Source organism: Culex quinquefasciatus, chromosome 3, assembly GCF_015732765.1.
Source record: "Culex quinquefasciatus strain JHB chromosome 3, VPISU_Cqui_1.0_pri_paternal, whole genome shotgun sequence".
Taxonomy (NCBI): domain Eukaryota; kingdom Metazoa; phylum Arthropoda; class Insecta; order Diptera; family Culicidae; genus Culex; species Culex quinquefasciatus.
The window spans coordinates 43,606,773-43,627,559 of record NC_051863.1 but is presented as its reverse complement, the minus strand read 5'-3'; the positions used below and the strand labels follow the sequence as shown (position 1 = coordinate 43,627,559).

The following is a 20,787-nucleotide window of genomic DNA, read 5'->3' as shown; positions in this document are numbered from 1 at the left end:
TAATCAGATAACGCATTTCACCTGAAGGCCAATATGACGGACATAATACTGCTATAGGCAGGACCACTAACGATGTAGCACACAAACTGCGAGGCAAAATGCAAAATTTGGAAAAAAGATACAAGCACTTTGGTCATTTGCTGCTCCAAAATTATTGAAAACCAAAAGAAGGCGGTAGAAATACGGCGGGCAGAGGATGCATATGAGCGAGAATATGCATTCGAGAGCCACGAATGGGAAATGTCTCTATAATAGTATTATGTCATTTAAATTTGAGTGTGTTTGGTAGATTTGTTCATTTGCTTAGAGATTTTGCGAGCAGGGAGTTGGAAAAATTTACCTGTAAACAGGGAACTATCGTAATCAAACTTATACTTCAGACGGGGCGGTGTCGATGCACGGAAATCGAGTATCGGCGAGATGCGACTCTCCATCACGATCGCGTCGAGGGATGCAACCGTGCGTCGATCGGCGGCGTGCAACGCCTGATAGATCTCATCGTCGGCGTCGGGCATCACTTCCGACGACGTTGGCCCGGCGGACCGCATCCAAATGTCCGACTTGCGATATCTTTGCTCGCTTGATTGCATGATTTGGGCCTGCTTGCGGGTCGTGGTCGTCGTAGACGAGGACGCAGACGAAGTCGTAGTGTGAGCAGCCTTGGGCGATGCTGGACTTCCGGAGCGTTTGCGTTTGTTGCCCAGCCCTTCACCCTCGTGCTCGGACGACGAAGACGGCAGCGCGATCGAGTCCGACAGGCTAGAGTCAGTGGTCAGGTCAATGTCATTGTAGCGGTACTCGTTGATCTTACGTATCAGTTCGTTCGAGGTCGACGGTTGACGGTAAATCACTTCGATAGATTTGGACGAGTCGATTGTGCGTGTAAATACTTCACTAGTCAGAACATTTGTACTGTTGGAGGAACTCTTATTGAGACGGCTCGGACTAGACGGCAACGAAGACGGAATCTCTGCGTGGTCGAACGCAACGGCATCTTTGTACGAATAGTGCATGGCAGATTTGCACCGGTACGTATCATCGCGCTTCGAATCACCGGACGTGTGTACTGTTTTCGTCAACCGTGGTGCGGTTTTGACGAACCCGATCTTGCTGGACGTGGACGTAATCTTTTGCACATCGGTGGATACATCAGAAGACCTGGCACTAGTGGTCTTTACTATCACAGTTTCTTTAGTTCTACCATCTAATGGTTTTCTCGGGGTTTTTGCTGGGGATTTATCTACGGTCATCTTCACTGCTGGTTCCTTTTTCGGTGATGCTTTGCCACTTGGCTGCACTTTGACCGGAATCAAGCTTTTGTTGGCGCGCTCTTTTGTCATTTTGGAAGCAGTGGTGGTTGTTTTGGTAGCAATATTAGCTTGATCCTTGTCGGCCTTTTTGATCGTCACCTGTTGTGGTTTGTCGGTCGGCTCGGATGACTTCCTGGAGCGGTGATAGCGACTGGTGCTGCTGGTGACGGACGAAGACGACGAACGGCCTCCTGTTCGGTCTGAACGATCGGCAGAAGTTCGTGTATATTTGGTGCTTTGCACAGCTGGTTTAGGCTCTTGTTTTTTCACAGCACTTGAACTGGAGGCTGGTTCAGACTTGCTGACAGGCTTTGTGGCAGTCGCCTCGGATCTGCTACTGGAAGTTTCTCTGGAAGATCTGGCTTTCTTCTCGACGGCAGACTGCGCAGTCGTAGTTGTTGTCGTCGTCGAGGTGGTGCGATAGGTAGATCTCACGGGTGAAGAATGCGTCGATTCAGTCAGATTAAGCGGCTTCAATACCTTTTGGTCCCGCGACAATGTTGATTGCATATAACCGTGCGTCCTGGTGCTGGTGTATGAGCGAGTAACCGTTGTTGTCCGACTTGTGCTGGACGAGTATTCGACACTCTTGGAACCAGACTTGATATCAACGGTTTTGCTCGATTGCTTCGAAATTTCAATAGGCGTTTGCTTTTGTAGACTTAATTTAGTTACAGTGGCTTTTGTTTTGGGTTTTTTCTTTACCTGAGTTTGTTCCTTCTTTTCGGCAACGGATTTTATGCTAGAAACTCTCATTGTTTCCTCTTTCTCGCCATCAATCATAAACTTTTCCTGAGTATCGACCTTTTCGTCCTGCTTTTGCAATTCTTTCTGTTTTTCCTTCAGCTTTAAGGCGTTGTCGTAATTTGTACTGTCAATAATTGACTCTACATATGATACACTCTCCGTATATTCCGTAACATCACTTTGTGGCGAGGCAGACTCATGGCGGGGATCAATTGACATGAGTTTACACGATTTCACTTGCTTTATTTCTTGCGAATCTTCGATTTTCATTCTATCATCTCGTTGTTTTGCCAAACCCGTACCGATCTCATGGCTGTCCGATTCAGTGTCGTAGGGTAAATTATACTTGGTGGCTGACTCAGTTGAGAAATCTGATGCAGCATTGTCGCTGATGGAAACCGAACGTTCATACTCGGTCGGAACATCTTGCTGAATTGATCCACCGGTATATTCTGCTCTGTCCATTTCATGTGTATACGATCCAATTGTTTCACTTATGGTCGTTGCATAAGAAACGCACGAACTCGGTGAGTGTGCTTCTACCTTTTTATCCTCAGTTTTACTGGGCAATGTCGTTACCTTAAGAAAATCTGCGAAACTGTCTCCGGCCATCAGCTCAAGCGAAGACGAATCAATTCGTTCACTAACATACGTGATCGATGAAGTCGTAAAGTCGGTCAGTAACGGCGAATCGTCGTCATATAATGAACCCTCCACGGCAGAAAGCGAACTCTTCCTTGTATCTTCGAATCGTGGCTCGTCCTTCCTGAGTTCTTCCGAAATATCTGAAGGATCAGATGGTGCGGAGAGTTCTAGCTTTTCGGCTCGTTCCGCATCTGATTCACGACTTTTGAATGCTTCAAAATCGTGGCCAGATTCCAGTACCTTAGTTTTTCTTAAAATTTCCGCTTGATAGGTTTGTTCGGTTTCAAGCGATGTTTCACTTAGTTGCAATTTCAAGCTATGTTTTTCCGAATGTTCTAATAAATTCTTGTCCAATTTTGAGTCGGTCTTTTCAGATTCATCAATTTCAGTAGATTCTCTAAAGTCAGATTGCAGATGTGGCTCATTCTCTTCTGGCTTGGTTTCAGACACTGGTGAAGCTGGTTTCTCAACCTCAACAGGCTTGGCCTCGACCACCGGAGAAATGGCCTTTGCTTCAACAATCTTTTCGTCAAGTTTGGTTACAGTGACTTCAGTGACTTCAGTCACAACTTCTTCTGATTCTTCAGCTGGCTCATCCTCTTCTGGCTTGGCTTCAGACACTGGTGAAGCTGGTTTCTCAACCTCAACAGGCTTGGCTTCGACCACCGGAGAAATGGCCTTTGCTTCAACAATCTTTTCATCGAGTTTGGTTACAGTGACTTCAGTGACTTCAGTCACAACTTCTTCCGATTCTTCAGCTGGCTCATCCTCTTCTGGCTTGGCTTCAGACACTGGTGAGGCTGGTTTCTCAACCTCAACAGGCTTGGCCTCGACCACCGGAGAAATGGCCTTTGCTTCAACAATCTTTTCGTCAAGTTTGGTTATAGTGACTTCAGTGACTTCAGTCACAACTTCTTCTGATTCTTCAGCTGGCTCATCCTCTTCTGGCTTGGCTTCAGACACTGGTGAAGCTGGTTTCTCAACCTCAACAGGCTTGGCCTCGACCACCGGAGAAATGGCCTTTGCTTCAACAATCTTTTCGTCAAGTTTGGTTACAGTGACTTCAGTGACTTCAGTCACAACTTCTTCTGATTCTTCAGCTGGCTCATCCTCTTCTGGCTTGGCTTCAGACACTGGTGAACCTGGTTTCTCAACCTCAACAGGCTTGGCCTCGACCACCGGAGAAATGGCCTTTGCTTCAACAATCTTTTCGTCAAGTTTGGTTACAGTGACTTCAGTGACTTCAGTCACAACTTCTTCTGATTCTTCAGCTGGCTCATCCTCTTCTGGCTTGGCTTCAGACACTGGTGAAGCTGGTTTCTCAACCTCAACAGGCTTGGCCTCGACCACTGGAGAAATGGCCTTTGCTTTAACAATCTTTTCGTTAATTTTGGTTACAGTGTCTTCAGTCACAACTTCTTCTGATTCTTCAGCTGGCTCATCCTCTTCTGGCTTGGCTTCAGACACTGGTGAAGCTGGTTCCTCAACCTCAACAGGCTTGGCCTCGACCACCGGAGAAATGGCCTTTGCTTCAACAATCTTTTCGTCAAGTTTGGTTATAGTGACTTCAGTGACTTCAGTCACAACTTCTTCTGATTCTTCAGCTGGCTCATCCTCTTCTGGCTTGGCTTCAGACACTGGTGAAGCTGGTTTCTCAACCTCAACAGGCTTGGCCTCGACCACCGGAGAAATGGCCTTTGCTTCAACAATCTTTTCGTCAAGTTTGGTTACAGTGACTTCAGTGACTTCAGTCACAACTTCTTCTGATTCTTCAGCTGGCTCATCCTCTTCTGGCTTGGCTTCAGACACTGGTGAACCTGGTTTCTCAACCTCAACAGGCTTGGCCTCGACCACCGGAGAAATGGCCTTTGCTTCAACAATCTTTTCGTCAAGTTTGGTTACAGTGACTTCAGTGACTTCAGTCACAACTTCTTCTGATTCTTCAGCTGGCTCATCCTCTTCTGGCTTGGCTTCAGACACTGGTGAAGCTGGTTTCTCAACCTCAACAGGCTTGGCTTCGACCACCGGAGAAATGGCCTTTGCTTCAACAATCTTTTCATCGAGTTTGGTTACAGTGACTTCAGTGACTTCAGTCACAACTTCTTCCGATTCTTCAGCTGGCTCATCCTCTTCTGGCTTGGCTTCAGACACTGGTGAGGCTGGTTTCTCAACCTCAACAGGCTTGGCCTCGACCACCGGAGAAATGGCCTTTGCTTCAACAATCTTTTCGTCAAGTTTGGTTATAGTGACTTCAGTGACTTCAGTCACAACTTCTTCTGATTCTTCAGCTGGCTCATCCTCTTCTGGCTTGGCTTCAGACACTGGTGAAGCTGGTTTCTCAACCTCAACAGGCTTGGCCTCGACCACCGGAGAAATGGCCTTTGCTTCAACAATCTTTTCGTCAAGTTTGGTTACAGTGACTTCAGTGACTTCAGTCACAACTTCTTCTGATTCTTCAGCTGGCTCATCCTCTTCTGGCTTGGCTTCAGACACTGGTGAACCTGGTTTCTCAACCTCAACAGGCTTGGCCTCGACCACCGGAGAAATGGCCTTTGCTTCAACAATCTTTTCGTCAAGTTTGGTTACAGTGACTTCAGTGACTTCAGTCACAACTTCTTCTGATTCTTCAGCTGGCTCATCCTCTTCTGGCTTGGCTTCAGACACTGGTGAAGCTGGTTTCTCAACCTCAACAGGCTTGGCCTCGACCACTGGAGAAATGGCCTTTGCTTTAACAATCTTTTCGTTAATTTTGGTTACAGTGTCTTCAGTCACAACTTCTTCTGATTCTTCAGCTGGCTCATCCTCTTCTGGCTTGGCTTCAGACACTGGTGAAGCTGGTTCCTCAACCTCAACAGGCTTGGCCTCGACCACCGGAGAAATGGCCTTTGCTTCAACAATCTTTTCGTCAAGTTTGGTTATAGTGACTTCAGTGACTTCAGTCACAACTTCTTCTGATTCTTCAGCTGGCTCATCCTCTTCTGGCTTGGCTTCAGACACTGGTGAAGCTGGTTTCTCAACCTCAACAGGCTTGGCCTCGACCACCGGAGAAATGGCCTTTGCTTCAACAATCTTTTCGTCAAGTTTGGTTACAGTGACTTCAGTGACTTCAGTCACAACTTCTTCTGATTCTTCAGCTGGCTCATCCTCTTCTGGCTTGGCTTCAGACACTGGTGAACCTGGTTTCTCAACCTCAACAGGCTTGGCCTCGACCACCGGAGAAATGGCCTTTGCTTCAACAATCTTTTCGTCAAGTTTGGTTACAGTGACTTCAGTGACTTCAGTCACAACTTCTTCTGATTCTTCAGCTGGCTCATCCTCTTCTGGCTTGGCTTCAGACACTGGTGAAGCTGGTTTCTCAACCTCAACAGGCTTGGCCTCGACCACTGGAGAAATGGCCTTTGCTTTAACAATCTTTTCGTTAATTTTGGTTACAGTGTCTTCAGTCACAACTTCTTCTGATTCTTCAGCTGGCTCATCCTCTTCTGGCTTGGCTTCAGACACTGGTGAAGCTGGTTCCTCAACCTCAACAGGCTTGGCCTCGACCACCGGAGAAATGGCCTTTGCTTCAACAATCTTTTCGTCATGTTTGGTTACAGTGACTTCAGTCACAACTTCTTCTGATTCTTCAGCTGGCTCATCCTCTTCTGGCTTGGCTTCAGACACTGGTGAAGCTGGTTTCTCAACCTCAACAGGCTTGGCCTCGACCACCGGAGAAATGGCCTTTGCTTCAACAATCTTTTCGTCAATTTTGGTTACAGTGACTTCAGTGACTTCAGTCACAACTTCTTCTGATTCTTCAGCTGGTTCATCCTCTTCTGGCTTGGCTTCAGACACTGGTGAAGCTGGTTTCTCAACCTCAACAGGCTTGGCCTCGACCACCGGAGAAATGGCCTTTGCTTCAACAATCTTTTCGTCAAGTTTGGTTACAGTGACTTCAGTGACTTCAGTCAAAACTTCTTCTGATTCTTCAGCTGGCTTATCCTCTTCTGGCTTGGCTTCAGACACTGGTGAAGCTGGTTTCTCAACCTCAACAGGCTTGGCTTCGACCACCGGAGAAATGGCCTTTGCTTCAACAATCTTTTCGTCAAGTTTGGTTACAGTGACTTCAGTGACTTCAGTCACAACTTCTTCTGATTCTTCAGCTGGCTCATCCTCTTCTGGCTTGGCTTCAGACACTGGTGAAGCTGGTTTCTCAACCTCAACAGGCTTGGCCTCGACCACCGGAGAAATGGCCTTTGCTTCAACAATCTTTTCGTCAAGTTTGGTTACAGTGACTTCGGTGACTTCAGTCACAACTTCTTCTGATTCTTCAGCTGGCTCATCCTCTTCTGGCTTGGCTTCAGACACTGGTGAAGCTGGTTTCTCAACCTCAACAGGCTTGGCCTCGACCACCGGAGAAATGGCCTTTGCTTCAACAATCTTTTCGTCAAGTTTGGTTACAGTGACTTCAGTGACTTCAGTCACAACTTCTTCTGATTCTTCAGCTGGCTCATCCTCTTCTGGCTTGGCTTCAGACACTGGTGAAGCTGGTTTCTCAACCTCAACAGGCTTGGCCTCGACCACCGGAGAAATGGCCTTTGCTTCAACAATCTTTTCGTCAAGTTTGGTTACAGTGACTTCAGTGACTTCAGTCACAACTTCTTCTGATTCTTCAGCTGGCTCATCCTCTTCTGGCTTGGCTTCAGACACTGGTGAAGCTGGTTTCTCAACCTCAACAGGCTTGGCCTCGACCACCGGAGAAATGGCCTTTGCTTCATTAATCTTTTCGTCAAGTTTGGTTACAGTGACTTCAGTGACTTCAGTCACAACTTCTTCTGATTCTTCAGCTGGCTCATCCTCTTCTGGCTTGGCTTCAGACACTGGTGAAGCTGGTTTCTCAACCTCAACAGGCTTGGCCTCGACCACCGGAGAAATGGCCTTTGCTTCAACAATCTTTTCGTCAAGTTTGGTTACAGTGACTTCAGTCACAACTTCTTCTGATTCTTCAGCTGGCTCATCCTCTTCTGGCTTGGCTTCAGACACTGGTGAAGCTGGTTTCTCAACCTCAACAGGCTTGGCCTCGACCACCGGAGAAATGGCCTTTGCTTCAACAATCTTTTCGTCAATTTTGGTTACAGTGACTTCAGTCACAACTTCTTCTGATTCTTCAGCTGGCTCATCCTCTTCTGGCTTGGCTTCAGACACTGGTGAAGCTGGTTTCTCAACCTCAACAGGCTTGGCCTCGACCACCGGAGAAATGGCCTTTGCTTCAACAATCTTTTCGTCAAGTTTGGTTACAGTGACTTCAGTGACTTCAGTCACAACTTCTTCTGATTCTTCAGCTGGCTCATCCTCTTCTGGCTTGGCTTCAGACACTGGTGAAGCTGGTTTCTCAACCTCAACAGGCTTGGCCTCGACCACCGGAGAAATGGCCTTTGCTTCAACAATCTTTTCGTCAATTTTGGTTACAGTGACTTCAGTCACAACTTCTTCTGATTCTTCAGCTGGCTCATCCTCTTCTGGCTTGGCTTCAGACACTGGTGAAGCTGGTTTCTCAACCTCAACAGGCTTGGCCTCGACCACCGGAGAAATGGCCTTTGCTTCAACAATCTTTTCGTCGAGTTTGGTTACAGTGACTTCAGTGACTTCAGTCACAACTTCTTCTGATTCTTCAGCTGGCTCATCCTCTTCTGGCTTGGCTTCAGACACTGGTGAAGCTGGTTTCTCAACCTCAACAGGCTTGGCCTCGACCACCGGAGAAATGGCCTTTGCTTCAACAATCTTTTCGTCAAGTTTGGTTACAGTGACTTCAGTGACTTCAGTCACAACTTCTTCTGATTCTTCAGCTGGCTCATCCTCTTCTGGCTTGGCTTCAGACACTGGTGAAGCTGGTTTCTCAACCTCAACAGGCTTGGCCTCGACCACCGGAGAAATGGCCTTTGCTTCAACAATCTTTTCGTCGAGTTTGGTTACAGTGACTTCAGTGACTTCAGTCACAACTTCTTCTGATTCTTCAGCTGGCTCATCCTCTTCTGGCTTGGCTTCAGACACTGGTGAAGCTGGTTTCTCAACCTCAACAGGCTTGGCCTCGACCACCGGAGAAATGGCCTTTGCTTCAACAATCTTTTCGTCAAGTTTGGTTACAGTGACTTCAGTGACTTCAGTCACAACTTCTTCTGATTCTTCAGCTGGCTCATCCTCTTCTGGCTTGGCTTCAGACACTGGTGAAGCTGGTTTCTCAACCTCAACAGGCTTGGCCTCGACCACCGGAGAAATGGCCTTTGCTTCAACAATCTTTTCGTCAAGTTTGGTTACAGTGACTTCAGTGACTTCAGTCACAACTTCTTCTGATTCTTCAGCTGGCTCATCCTCTTCTGGCTTGGCTTCAGACACTGGTGAAGCTGGTTTCTCAACCTCAACAGGCTTGGCCTCGACCACCGGAGAAATGGCCTTTGCTTCAACAATCTTTTCGTCAAGTTTGGTTACAGTGACTTCAGTCACAACTTCTTCTGATTCTTCAGCTGGCTCATCCTCTTCTGGCTTGGCTTCAGACACTGGTGAAGCTGGTTTCTCAACCTCAACAGGCTTGGCCTCGACCACCGGAGAAATGGCCTTTGCTTCAACAATCTTTTCGTCGAGTTTGGTTACAGTGACTTCAGTGACTTCAGTCACAACTTCTTCTGATTCTTCAGCTGGCTCATCCTCTTCTGGCTTGGCTTCAGACACTGGTGAAGCTGGTTTCTCAACCTCAACAGGCTTGGCCTCGACCACCGGAGAAATGGCCTTTGCTTCAACAATCTTTTCGTCAAGTTTGGTTACAGTGACTTCAGTCACAACTTCTTCTGATTCTTCAGCTGGCTCATCCTCTTCTGGCTTGGCTTCAGACACTGGTGAAGCTGGTTTCTCAACCTCAACAGGCTTGGCCTCGACCACCGGAGAAATGGCCTTTGCTTCAACAATCTTTTCGTCAAGTTTGGTTACAGTGACTTCAGTCACAACTTCTTCTGATTCTTCAGCTGGCTCATCCTCTTCTGGCTTGGCTTCAGACACTGGTGAAGCTGGTTTCTCAACCTCAACAGGCTTGGCCTCGACCACCGGAGAAATGGCCTTTGCTTCAACAATCTTTTCGTCAAGTTTGGTTACAGTGACTTCAGTGACTTCAGTCACAACTTCTTCTGATTCTTCAGCTGGCTCATCCTCTTCTGGCTTGGCTTCAGACACTGGTGAAGCTGGTTTCTCAACCTCAACAGGCTTGGCCTCGACCACCGGAGAAATGGCCTTTGCTTCAACAATCTTTTCGTCAAGTTTGGTTACAGTGACTTCAGTGACTTCAGTCACAACTTCTTCTGATTCTTCAGCTGGCTCATCCTCTTCTGGCTTGGCTTCAGACACTGGTGAAGCTGGTTTCTCAACCTCAACAGGCTTGGCCTCGACCACCGGAGAAATGGCCTTTGCTTCAACAATCTTTTCGTCAAGTTTGGTTACAGTGACTTCAGTGACTTCAGTCACAACTTCTTCTGATTCTTCAGCTGGCTCATCCTCTTCTGGCTTGGCTTCAGACACTGGTGAAGCTGGTTTCTCAACCTCAACAGGCTTGGCCTCGACCACCGGAGAAATGGCCTTTGCTTCAACAATCTTTTCGTCGAGTTTGGTTACAGTGACTTCAGATTCAGTCACAACTTCTTCCGATTCTTCAGCTGGCTCATCCTCTTCTGGCTTGGCTTCAGACACTGGTGAAGCTGGTTTCTCAACCTCAACAGGCTTGGCCCCCACCGGAGAAATGGCTTTTGCTTCAACAATCTTTTCGTCAATTTTGGTTACAGTGACTTCAGTGACTTCAGTCACAACTTCTTCTGATTCTTCAGCTGGCTCATCCTCTTCTGGCTTGGCTTCAGACACTGGTGAAGCTGGTTTCTCAACCTCAACAGGCTTGGCCTCGACCACCGGAGAAATCTTTTCTTTTCGTCAAGTTTGGTTACAGTGACTTCAGTCACAACTTCTTCTGATTCTTCAGCTGGCTCATCCTCTTCTGGCTTGGCTTCAGACACTGGTGAAGCTGGTTTCTCAACCTCAACAGGCTTGGCCTCGACCACCGGAGAAATGGCCTTTGCTTCAACAATCTTTTCGTCGAGTTTGGTTACAGTGACTTCAGTGACTTCAGTCACAACTTCTTCCGATTCTTCAGCTGGATCATCCTCTTCTGGCTTGGCTTCAGACACTGGTGAAGCTGGTTTCTCAACCTCAACAGGCTTGGCCTCGACCACCGGAGAAATGGCCTTTGCTTCAACAATCTTTTCGTCAAGTTTGGTTACAGTGACTTCAGTGACTTCAGTCACAACTTCTTCTGATTCTTCAGCTGGCTCATCCTCTTCTGGCTTGGCTTCAGACACTGGTGAAGCTGGTTTCCCAACCTCAACAGGCTTGGCCTCGACCACCGGAGAAATGGCCTTTGCTTCAACAATCTTTTCGTCAAGTTTGGTTACAGTGACTTCAGTGACTTCAGTCACAACTTCTTCTGATTCTTCAGCTGGCTCATCCTCTTCTGGCTTGGCTTCAGACACTGGTGAAGCTGGTTTCTCAACCTCAACAGGCTTGGCTTCGACCACCGGAGAAATGGCCTTTGATTCAACAATCTTTTCGTCAAGTTTGGTTACAGTGACTTCAGTGACTTCAGTCACAACTTCTTCTGATTCTTCAGCTGGCTCATCCTCTTCTGGCTTGGCTTCAGACACTGGTGAAGCTGGTTTCTCAACCTCAACAGGCTTGGCCTCGACCACCGGAGAAATGGCCTTTGCTTCAACAATCTTTTCGTCAAGTTTGGTTACAGTGACTTCAGTGACTTCAGTCACAACTTCTTCTGATTCTTCAGCTGGCTCATCCTCTTCTGGCTTGGCTTCAGACACTGGTGAAGCTGATTTCTTAACCTCAACAGGCTTGGCCTCGACCACCGGAGAAATGGCCTTTGCTTCATTAATCTTTTCGTCAAGTTTGGTTACAGTGACTTCAGTCACAACTTCTTCTGATTCTTCAGCTGGCCCATCCTCTTCTGGCTTGGCTTCAAACACTGGTGAAGCTGGTTTCTCAACCTCAACAGGCTTGGCCTCGACCACCGGAGAAATGGCCTTTGCTTCAACAATCTTTTCGTCAATTTTGGTTACAGTGACTTCAGTGACTTCAGTCACAACTTCTTCTGATTCTTCAGCTGGCTCATCCTCTTCTGGCTTGGCTTCAGACACTGGTGAAGCTGGTTTCTCAACCTCAACAAACTTGGCCTCGACCACCGGAGAAATGGCCTTTGCTTCAACAATCTTTTCGTCAAGTTTGGTTACAGTGACTTCAGTGACTTCAGTCACAACTTCTTCTGATTCTTCAGCTGGCTCATCCTCTTCTGGCTTGGCTTCAGACACTGGTGAAGCTGGTTTCTCAACCTCAACAGGCTTGGCCTCGACCACCGGAGAAATGGCCTTTGCTTCAACAATCTTTTCGTCAAGTTTGGTTACAGTGACTTCAGTGACTTCAGTCACAACTTCTTCTGATTCTTCAGCTGGCTCATCCTCTTCTGGCTTGGCTTCAGACACTGGTGAAGCTGGTTTCTCAACCTCAACAGGCTTGGCCTCGACCACCGGAGAAATGGCCTTTGCTTCAACAATCTTTTCGTCAAGTTTGGTTACAGTGACTTCAGTGACTTCAGTCACAACTTCTTCTGATTCTTTAGCTGGCTCATCCTCTTCTGGCTTGGCTTCAGACACTGGTGAAGCTGGTTTCTCAACCTCAACAGGCTTGGCCTCGACCACCGGAGAAATGGCCTTTGCTTCAACAATCTTTTCGTCAATTTTGGTTACAGTGACTTCAGTCACAACTTCTTCTGATTCTTCAGCTGGCTCATCCTCTTCTGGCTTGGCTTCAGACACTGGTGAAGCTGGTTTCTCAACCTCAACAAACTTGGCCTCGACCACCGGAGAAATGGCCTTTGCTTCAACAATCTTTTCGTCGAGTTTGGTTACAGTGACTTCAGTGACTTCAGTCACAACTTCTTCTGATTCTTCAGCTGGCTCATCCTCTTCTGGCTTGGCTTCAGACACTGGTGAAGCTGGTTTCTCAACCTCAACAGGCTTGGCCTCGACCACCGGAGAAATGGCCTTTGCTTCAACAATCTTTTCGTCAAGTTTGGTTACAGTGACTTCAGTGACTTCAGTCACAACTTCTTCTGATTCTTCAGCTGGCTCATCCTCTTCTGGCTTGGCTTCAGACACTGGTGAATCTGGTTTCTCAACCTCAACAGGCTTGGCCTCGACCACCGGAGAAATGGCCTTTGCTTCAACAATCTTTTCGTCAAGTTTGGTTACAGTGACTTCAGTGACTTCAGTCACAACTTCTTCTGATTCTTCAGCTGGCTCATCCTCTTCTGGCTTGGCTTCAGACACTGGTGAAGCTGGTTTCTCAACCTCAACAGGCTTGGCCTCGACCACCGGAGCAATTGCCTTTGCTTCAACAATCTTTTCGTCAAGTTTGGTTACAGTGACTTCAGTGACTTCAGTCACAACTTCTTCTGATTCTTCAGCTGGCTCATCCTCTTCTGGCTTGGCTTCAGACACTGGTGAAGCTGGTTTCTCAACCTCAACAGGCTTGGCCTCGACCACCGGAGAAATGGCCTTTGCTTCAACAATCTTTTCGTCGAGTTTGGTTACAGTGACTCAGTGACTTCAGTCACAACTTCTTCCGATTCTTCAGCTGGCTCATCCTCTTCTGGCTTGGCAGACACTGGTGAAGCTGGTTTCTCAACCTCAACAGGCTTGGCCTCGACCACCGGAGAAATGGCCTTGCTTCAACAATCTTTTCGTCAATTTTGGTTACAGTGACTTCAGTGACTTCAGTCACAACTTCTTCTGATTCTTCAGCTGGCTCATCCTCTTCTGGCTTGGCTTCAGACACTGGTGAAGCTGGTTTCTCAACCTCAACAGGCTTGGCCTCGACCACCGGAGAAATGGCCTTTGCTTCAACAATCTTTTCGTCAAGTTTGGTTACAGTGACTTCAGTGACTTCAGTCACAACTTCTTCTGATTCTTCAGCTGGCTCATCCTCTTCTGGCTTGGCTTCAGACACTAGTGAAGCTGGTTTCTTAACCTCAACAGGCTTGGCCTCGACCACCGGAGAAATGGCCTTTGCTTCAACAATCTTTTCGTCAAGTTTGGTTACAGTGACTTCAGTGACTTCAGTCACAACTTCTGATTCTTCAGCTGGCTCATCCCTCTGGCTTGGCTTCAGACACTGGTGAAGCTGGTTTCTCAACCTCAACAGGCTTGGCCTCGACCACCGGAGAAATGGCCTTTGCTTCAACAATCTTTTCGTCAAGTTTGGTTACAGTGACTTCAGTGACTTCAGTCACAACTTCTTCTGATTCTTCAGCTGGCTCATCCTCTTCTGGCTTGGCTTCAGACACTGGTGAAGCTGGTTTCTCAACCTCAACAGGCTTGGCCTCGACCACCGGAGAAATGGCCTTTGCTTCAACAATCTTTTCGTCAAGTTTGGTTACAGTGACTTCAGTCACAACTTCTTCTGATTCTTCAGCTGGCTCATCCTCTTCTGGCTTGGCTTCAGACACTGTTGAAGCTGGTTTCTCAACCTCAACAGGCTTGGCCTCGACCACCGGAGAAATGGCCTTTGCTTCAACAATCTTTTCGTCAAGTTTGGTTACAGTGACTTCAGTGACTTCAGTCACAACTTCTTCTGATTCTTCAGCTGGCTCATCCTCTTCTGGCTTGGCTTCAGACACTGGTGAAGCTGGTTTCTCAACCTCAACAGGCTTGGCCTCGACCACCGGAGAAATGGCCTTTGCTTCAACAATCTTTTCGTCAAGTTTGGTTACAGTGACTTAGTCACAACTTCTGATTCTTCAGCTGGCTCATCCTCTTCTGGCTTGGCTTCAGACACTGGTGAAGCTGGTTTCTCAACCTCAACAGGCTTGGCCTCGACCACTGGAGAAATGGCCTTTGCTTCAACAATCTTTTCGTCGAGTTTGGTTACAGTGACTTCAGTGACTTCAGTCACAACTTCTTCTGATTCTTCAGCTGGCTCATCCACTTCTGGATTGGCTTCAGACACTGGTGAAGCTGGTTTCTCAACCTCAACAGGCTTGGCCTCAACCACCGGAGAAATGGCCTTTGCTTCAACAATCTTTTCATCAAGTTTGGTTACAGTGACTTCAGTGACTTCAGTCACAACTTCTTCTGATTCTTCAGCTGGCTCATCCTCTTCTGGCTTGGCTTCAGACACTGGTGAAGCTGGTTTCTCAACCTCAACAGGCTTGGCCTCTACCACCGGAGAAATGGCCTTTGCTTCAACAATCTTTTCGTCAAGTTTGGTTACAGTGACTTCAGTGACTTCAGTCACAACTTCTTCTGATTCTTCAGCTGGCTCATCCTCTTCTGGCTTGGCTTCAGACACTGGTGAAGCTGGTTTCTCAACCTCAACAGGCTTGGCCTCGACCACCGGAGAAATGGCCTTTGCTTCAACAATCTTTTCGTCAAGTTTGGTTACAGTGACTTCAGTGACTTCAGTCACAACTTCTTCTGATTCTTCAGCTGGCTCATCCTCTTCTGGCTTGGCTTCAGACACTGGTGAAGCTGATTTCTCAACCTCAACAGACTTGGCCTCGACCACCGGAGAAATGGCCTTTGTTTCAACAATCTTTTCGTCAAGTTTGGTTACAGTGACTTCAGTGACTTCAGTCACAACTTCTTCTGATTCTTCAGCTGGTTCATCCTCTTCTGGCTTGGCTTCAGACACTGGTGAAGCTGGTTTCTCAACCTCAACAGGCTTGGCCTCGACCACTGGAGAAATGGCCTTTGCTTCAACAATCTTTTCGTCGAGTTTGGTTACAGTGACTTCAGTGACTTCAGTCACAACTTCTTCTGATTCTTCAGCTGGCTCATCCACTTCTGGATTGGCTTCAGACACTGGTGAAGCTGGTTTCTCAACCTCAACAGGCTTGGCCTCGACCACCGGAGAAATGGCCTTTGCTTCAACAATCTTTTCGTCAAGTTTGGTTACAGTGACTTCAGTCACAACTTCTTCTGATTCTTCAGCTGGCTCATCCTCTTCTGGCTTGGCTTCAGACACTGGTGAAGCTGGTTTCTCAACCTCAACAGGCTTGGCCTCGACCACCGGAGAAATGGCCTTTGCTTCAACAATCTTTTCGTCGAGTTTGGTTACAGTGACTTCAGTGACTTCAGTCACAACTTCTTCTGATTCTTCAGCTGGCTCATCCACTTCTGGATTGGCTTCAGACACTGGTGAAGCTGGTTTCTCAACCTCAACAGGCTTGGCCTCGACCACCGGAGAAATGGCCTTTGCTTCAACAATCTTTTCGTCAAGTTTGGTTACAGTGACTTCAGTGACTTCAGTCACAACTTCTTCTGATTCTTCAGCTGGCTCATCCTCTTCTGGCTTGGCTTCAGACACTGGTGAAGCTGGTTTCTCAACCTCAACAGGCTTGGCCTCTACCACCGGAGAAATGGCCTTTGCTTCAACAATCTTTTCGACAAGTTTGGTTACAGTGACTTCAGTGACTTCAGTCACAACTTCTTCTGATTCTTTAGCTGGCTCATCCTCTTCTGGCTTGGCTTCAGACACTGGTGAAGCTGGTTTCTCAACCTCAACAGGCTTGGCCTCGACCACCGGAGAAATGGCCTTTGCTTCAACAATCTTTTCGTCAAGTTTGGTTACAGTGACTTCAGTGACTTCAGTCACAACTTCTTCTGATTCTTCAGCTGGCTCATCCTCTTCTGGCTTGGCTTCAGACACTGGTGAAGCTGGTTTCTCAACCTCAACAGGCTTGGCCTCGACCACCGGAGAAATGGCCTTTGCTTCAACAATCTTTTCGTCAAGTTTGGTTACAGTGACTTCAGTGACTTCAGTCACAACTTCTTCTGATTCTTCAGCTGGCTCATCCTCTTCTGGCTTGGCTTCAGACACTGGTGAAGCTGGTTTCTCAACCTCAACAGGCTTGGCCTCGACCACCGGAGAAATGGCCTTTGCTTCAACAATCTTTTCGTCAAGTTTGGTTACAGTGACTTCAGTGACTTCAGTCACAACTTCTTCTGATTCTTCAGCTGGCTCGTCCTCTTCTGGCTTGTGTTCAGACACTGGTGAAGCTGGTTTCTCAACCTCAACAGGCTTGGCCTCGACCACCGGAGAAATGGCCTTTGCTTCAACAATCTTTTCGTCAAGTTTGGTTACAGTGACTTCAGTGACTTCAGTCACAACTTCTTCTGATTCTTCAGCTGGCTCATCCTCTTCTGGCTTGGCTTCAGACACTGGTGAAGCTGGTTTCTCAACCTCAACAGGCTTGGCCTCGACCACCGGAGAAATGGCCTTTGCTTCAACAATCTTTTCGTCAAGTTTGGTTACAGTGACTTCAGTCACAACTTCTTCTGATTCTTCAGCTGGCTCATCCTCTTCTGGCTTGGCTTCAGACACTGGTGAAGCTGGTTTCTCAACCTCAACAGGCTTGGCCTCGACCACCGGAGAAATGGCCTTTGCTTCAACAATCTTTTCGTCAAGTTTGGTTACAGTGACTTCACTTCAGTCACAACTTCTTCTGATTCTTCAGCTGGCTCATCCTCTTCTGGCTTGGCTTCAGACACTGGTGAAGCTGGTTTCTCAACCTCAACAGGCTTGGCCTCGACCACCGGAGAAATGGCCTTTGCTTCAACAATCTTTTCGTCAAGTTTGGTTACAGTGACTTCAGTGACTTCAGTCACAACTTCTTCTGATTCTTCAGCTGGCTCATCCTCTTCTGGCTTGGCTTCAGACACTGGTGAAGCTGGTTTCTCAACCTCAACAGGCTTGGCCTCGACCACCGGAGAAATGGCCTTTGCTTCAACAATCTTTCGTCAAGTTTGGTTACAGTGACTTCAGTGACTTCAGTCACAACTTCTTCTGATTCTTCAGCTGGCTCATCCTCTTCTGGCTTGGCTTCAGACACTGGTGAAGCTGGTTTCTCAACCTCAACAGGCTTGGCCTCGACCACCGGAGAAATGGCCTTTGCTTCAACAATCTTTTCGTCAAGTTTGGTTACAGTGACTTCAGTGACTTCAGTCACAACTTCTTCTGATTCTTCAGCTGGCTCATCCTCTTCTGGCTTGGCTTCAGACACTGGTGAAGCTGGTTTCTCAACCTCAACAGGCTTGGCCTCGACCACCGGAGAAATGGCCTTTGCTTCAACAATCTTTTCGTCAAGTTTGGTTACAGTGACTTCAGTGACTTCAGTCACAACTTCTTCTGATTCTTCAGCTGGCTCATCCTCTTCTGGCTTGGCTTCAGACACTGGTGAAGCTGGTTTCTCAACCTCAACAGGCTTGGCCTCGACCACCGGAGAAATGGCCTGCTTCAACAATCTTTTCGTCAAGTTTGGTTACAGTGACTTCAGTGACTTCAGTCACAACTTCTTCTGATTCTTCAGCTGGCTCATCCTCTTCTGGCTTGGCTTCAGACACTGGTGAAGCTGGTTTCTCAACCTCAACAGGCTTGGCCTCGACCACCGAGAAATGGCCTTTGCTTCAACAATCTTTTCGTCAAGTTTGGTTACAGTGACTTCAGTGACTTCAGTCACAACTTCTTCTGATTCTTCAGCTGGCTCATCCTCTTCTGGCTTGGCTTCAGACACTGGTGAAGCTGGTTTCTCAACCTCAACAGGCTTGGCCTCGACCACCGGAGAAATGGCCTTTGCTTCAACAATCTTTTCGTCAAGTTTGGTTACAGTGACTTCAGTCACAACTTCTTCTGATTCTTCAGCTGGCTCATCCTCTTCTGGCTTGGCTTCAGACACTGGTGAAGCTGGTTTCTCAACCTCAACAGGCTTGGCCTCGACCACCGGAGAAATGGCCTTTGCTTCAACAATCTTTTCGAGATTTGGTTACAGTGACTTCAGTGACTTCACACTCTTCTTCTGATTCTTCAGCTGGCTCATCCTCTTCTGGCTTGGCTTCAGACACTGGTGAAGCTGGTTTCTCAACCTCAACAGGCTTGGCCTCGACCACCGGAGAAATGGCCTTTGCTTCAACAATCTTTTCGTCAAGTTTGGTTACAGTGACTTCAGTGACTTCAGTCACAACTTCTTCTGATTCTTCAGCTGGCTCATCCTCTTCTGGCTTGGCTTCAGACACTGGTGAAGCTGGTTTCTCAACCTCAACAGGCTTGGCCTCGACCACCGGAGAAATGGCCTTTGCTTCAACAATCTTTTCGTCGAGTTTGGTTACAGTGACTTCAGTGACTTCACACACTTCTTCTGATTCTTCAGCTGGCTCATCCTCTTCTGGCTTGGCTTCAGACACTGGTGAAGCTGGTTTCTCAACCTCAACACTTGGCCTCGACCACCGGAGAAATGGCCTTTGCTTCAACAATCTTTTCGTCAAGTTTGGTTACAGTGACTTCAGTGACTTCAGTCACAACTTCTTCTGATTCTTCAGCTGGCTCATCCTCTTCTGGCTTGGCTTCAGACACTGGTGAAGCTGGTTTCTCAACCTCAACAGGCTTGGCCTCGACCACCGGAGAAATGGCCTTTGCTTCAACAATCTTTTCGTCAAGTTTGGTTACAGTGACTTCAGTCACAACTTCTTCTGATTCTTCAGCTGGCTCATCCTCTTCTGGCTTGGCTTCAGACACTGGTGAAGCTGGTTTCTCAACCTCAACAGGCTTGGCCTCGACCACCGGAGAAATGGCCTTTGCTTCAACAATCTTTTCGTCAATTTTGGTTACAGTGACTTCAGTGACTTCAGTCACAACTTCTTCTGATTCTTCAGCTGGCTCATCCTCTTCTGGCTTGGCTTCAGACACTGGTGAAGCTGGTTTCTCAACCTCAACAGGCTTGGCCTCGACCACCGGAGAAATGGCCTTTGCTTCAACAATCTTTTCGTCAAGTTTGGTTACAGTGACTTCAGTGACTTCAGTCACAACTTCTTCTGATTCTTCAGCTGGCTCATCCTCTTCTGGCTTGGCTTCAGACACTGGTGAAGCTGGTTTCTCAACCTCAACAGGCTTGGCCTCGACCACCGGAGAAATGGCCTTTGCTTCAACAATCTTTTCGTCAAGTTTGGTTACAGTGACTTCAGTCACAACTTCTTCTGATTCTTCAGCTGGCTCATCCTCTTCTGGCTTGGCTTCAGACACTGGTGAAGCTGGTTTCTCAACCTCAACAGGCTTGGCCTCGACCACCGGAGAAATGGCCTTTGCTTCAACAATCTTTTCGTCGAGTTTGGTTACAGTGACTTCAGTGACTTCAGTCACAACTTCTTCTGATTCTTCAGCTGGCTCATCCTCTTCTGGCTTGGCTTCAGACACTGGTGAAGCTGGTTTCTCAACCTCAACAGGCTTGGCCTCGACCACCGGAGAAATGGCCTTTGCTTCAACAATCTTTTCGTCAATTTTGGTTACAGTGACTTCAGTGACTTCAGTCACAACTTCTTCTGATTCTTCAGCTGGCTCATCCTCTTCTGGCTTGGCTTCAGACACTGGTGAAGCTGGTTTCTCAACCTCAACAGGCTTGGCCTCGACCACCGGAGAAATGGCCTTTGCTTCAACAATCTTTTCGTCAAGTTTGGTTACAGTGACTTCAGTCACACAACTTCTTCTGATTCTTCAGCTGGCTCATCCTCTTCTGGCTTGGCTTCAGACACTGGTGAAGCTGGTTTCTCAACCTCAACAGGCTTGGCCTCGACCACCGGAGAAATGGCCTTTGCTTCAACAATCTTTTCGTCGATTTTGGTTACAGTGACTTCAGTGACTTCAGTCACAACTTCTTCTGATTCTTCAGCTGGCTCATCCTCTTCTGGCTTGGCTTCAGACACTGGTGAAGCTGGTTTCTCAACCTCAACAGGCTTGGCCTCGACCACCGGAGAAATGGCCTTTGCTTCAACAATCTTTTCGTCAAGTTTGGTTACAGTGACTTCAGTGACTTCAGTCACAACTTCTTCTGATTCTTCAGCTGGCTCATCCTCTTCTGGCTTGGCTTCAGACACTGGTGAAGCTGGTTTCTCAACCTCAACAGGCTTGGCCTCGACCACCGGAGAAATGGCCTTTGCTTCAACAATCTTTTCGTCAAGTTTGG

The 20,787-nt window shown here is 47.6% G+C and overlaps 1 protein-coding gene across 1 annotated transcript in view; it reads right to left on the bottom strand.

The window, feature by feature from the left end:
* The window catches only part of LOC6051095 (serine-rich adhesin for platelets), a 79,210-nt gene that overhangs the window by 11,762 nt on the left and 46,661 nt on the right, over window positions 1–20,787 (bottom strand). Inside the window, exon 8 of the mRNA XM_038260761.1 lies at window positions 341–3,323. Coding sequence (XP_038116689.1) covers window positions 341–3,323 — 2,983 coding nt within the window. The remainder of the gene's footprint in view (window positions 1–340; window positions 3,324–20,787) is intronic.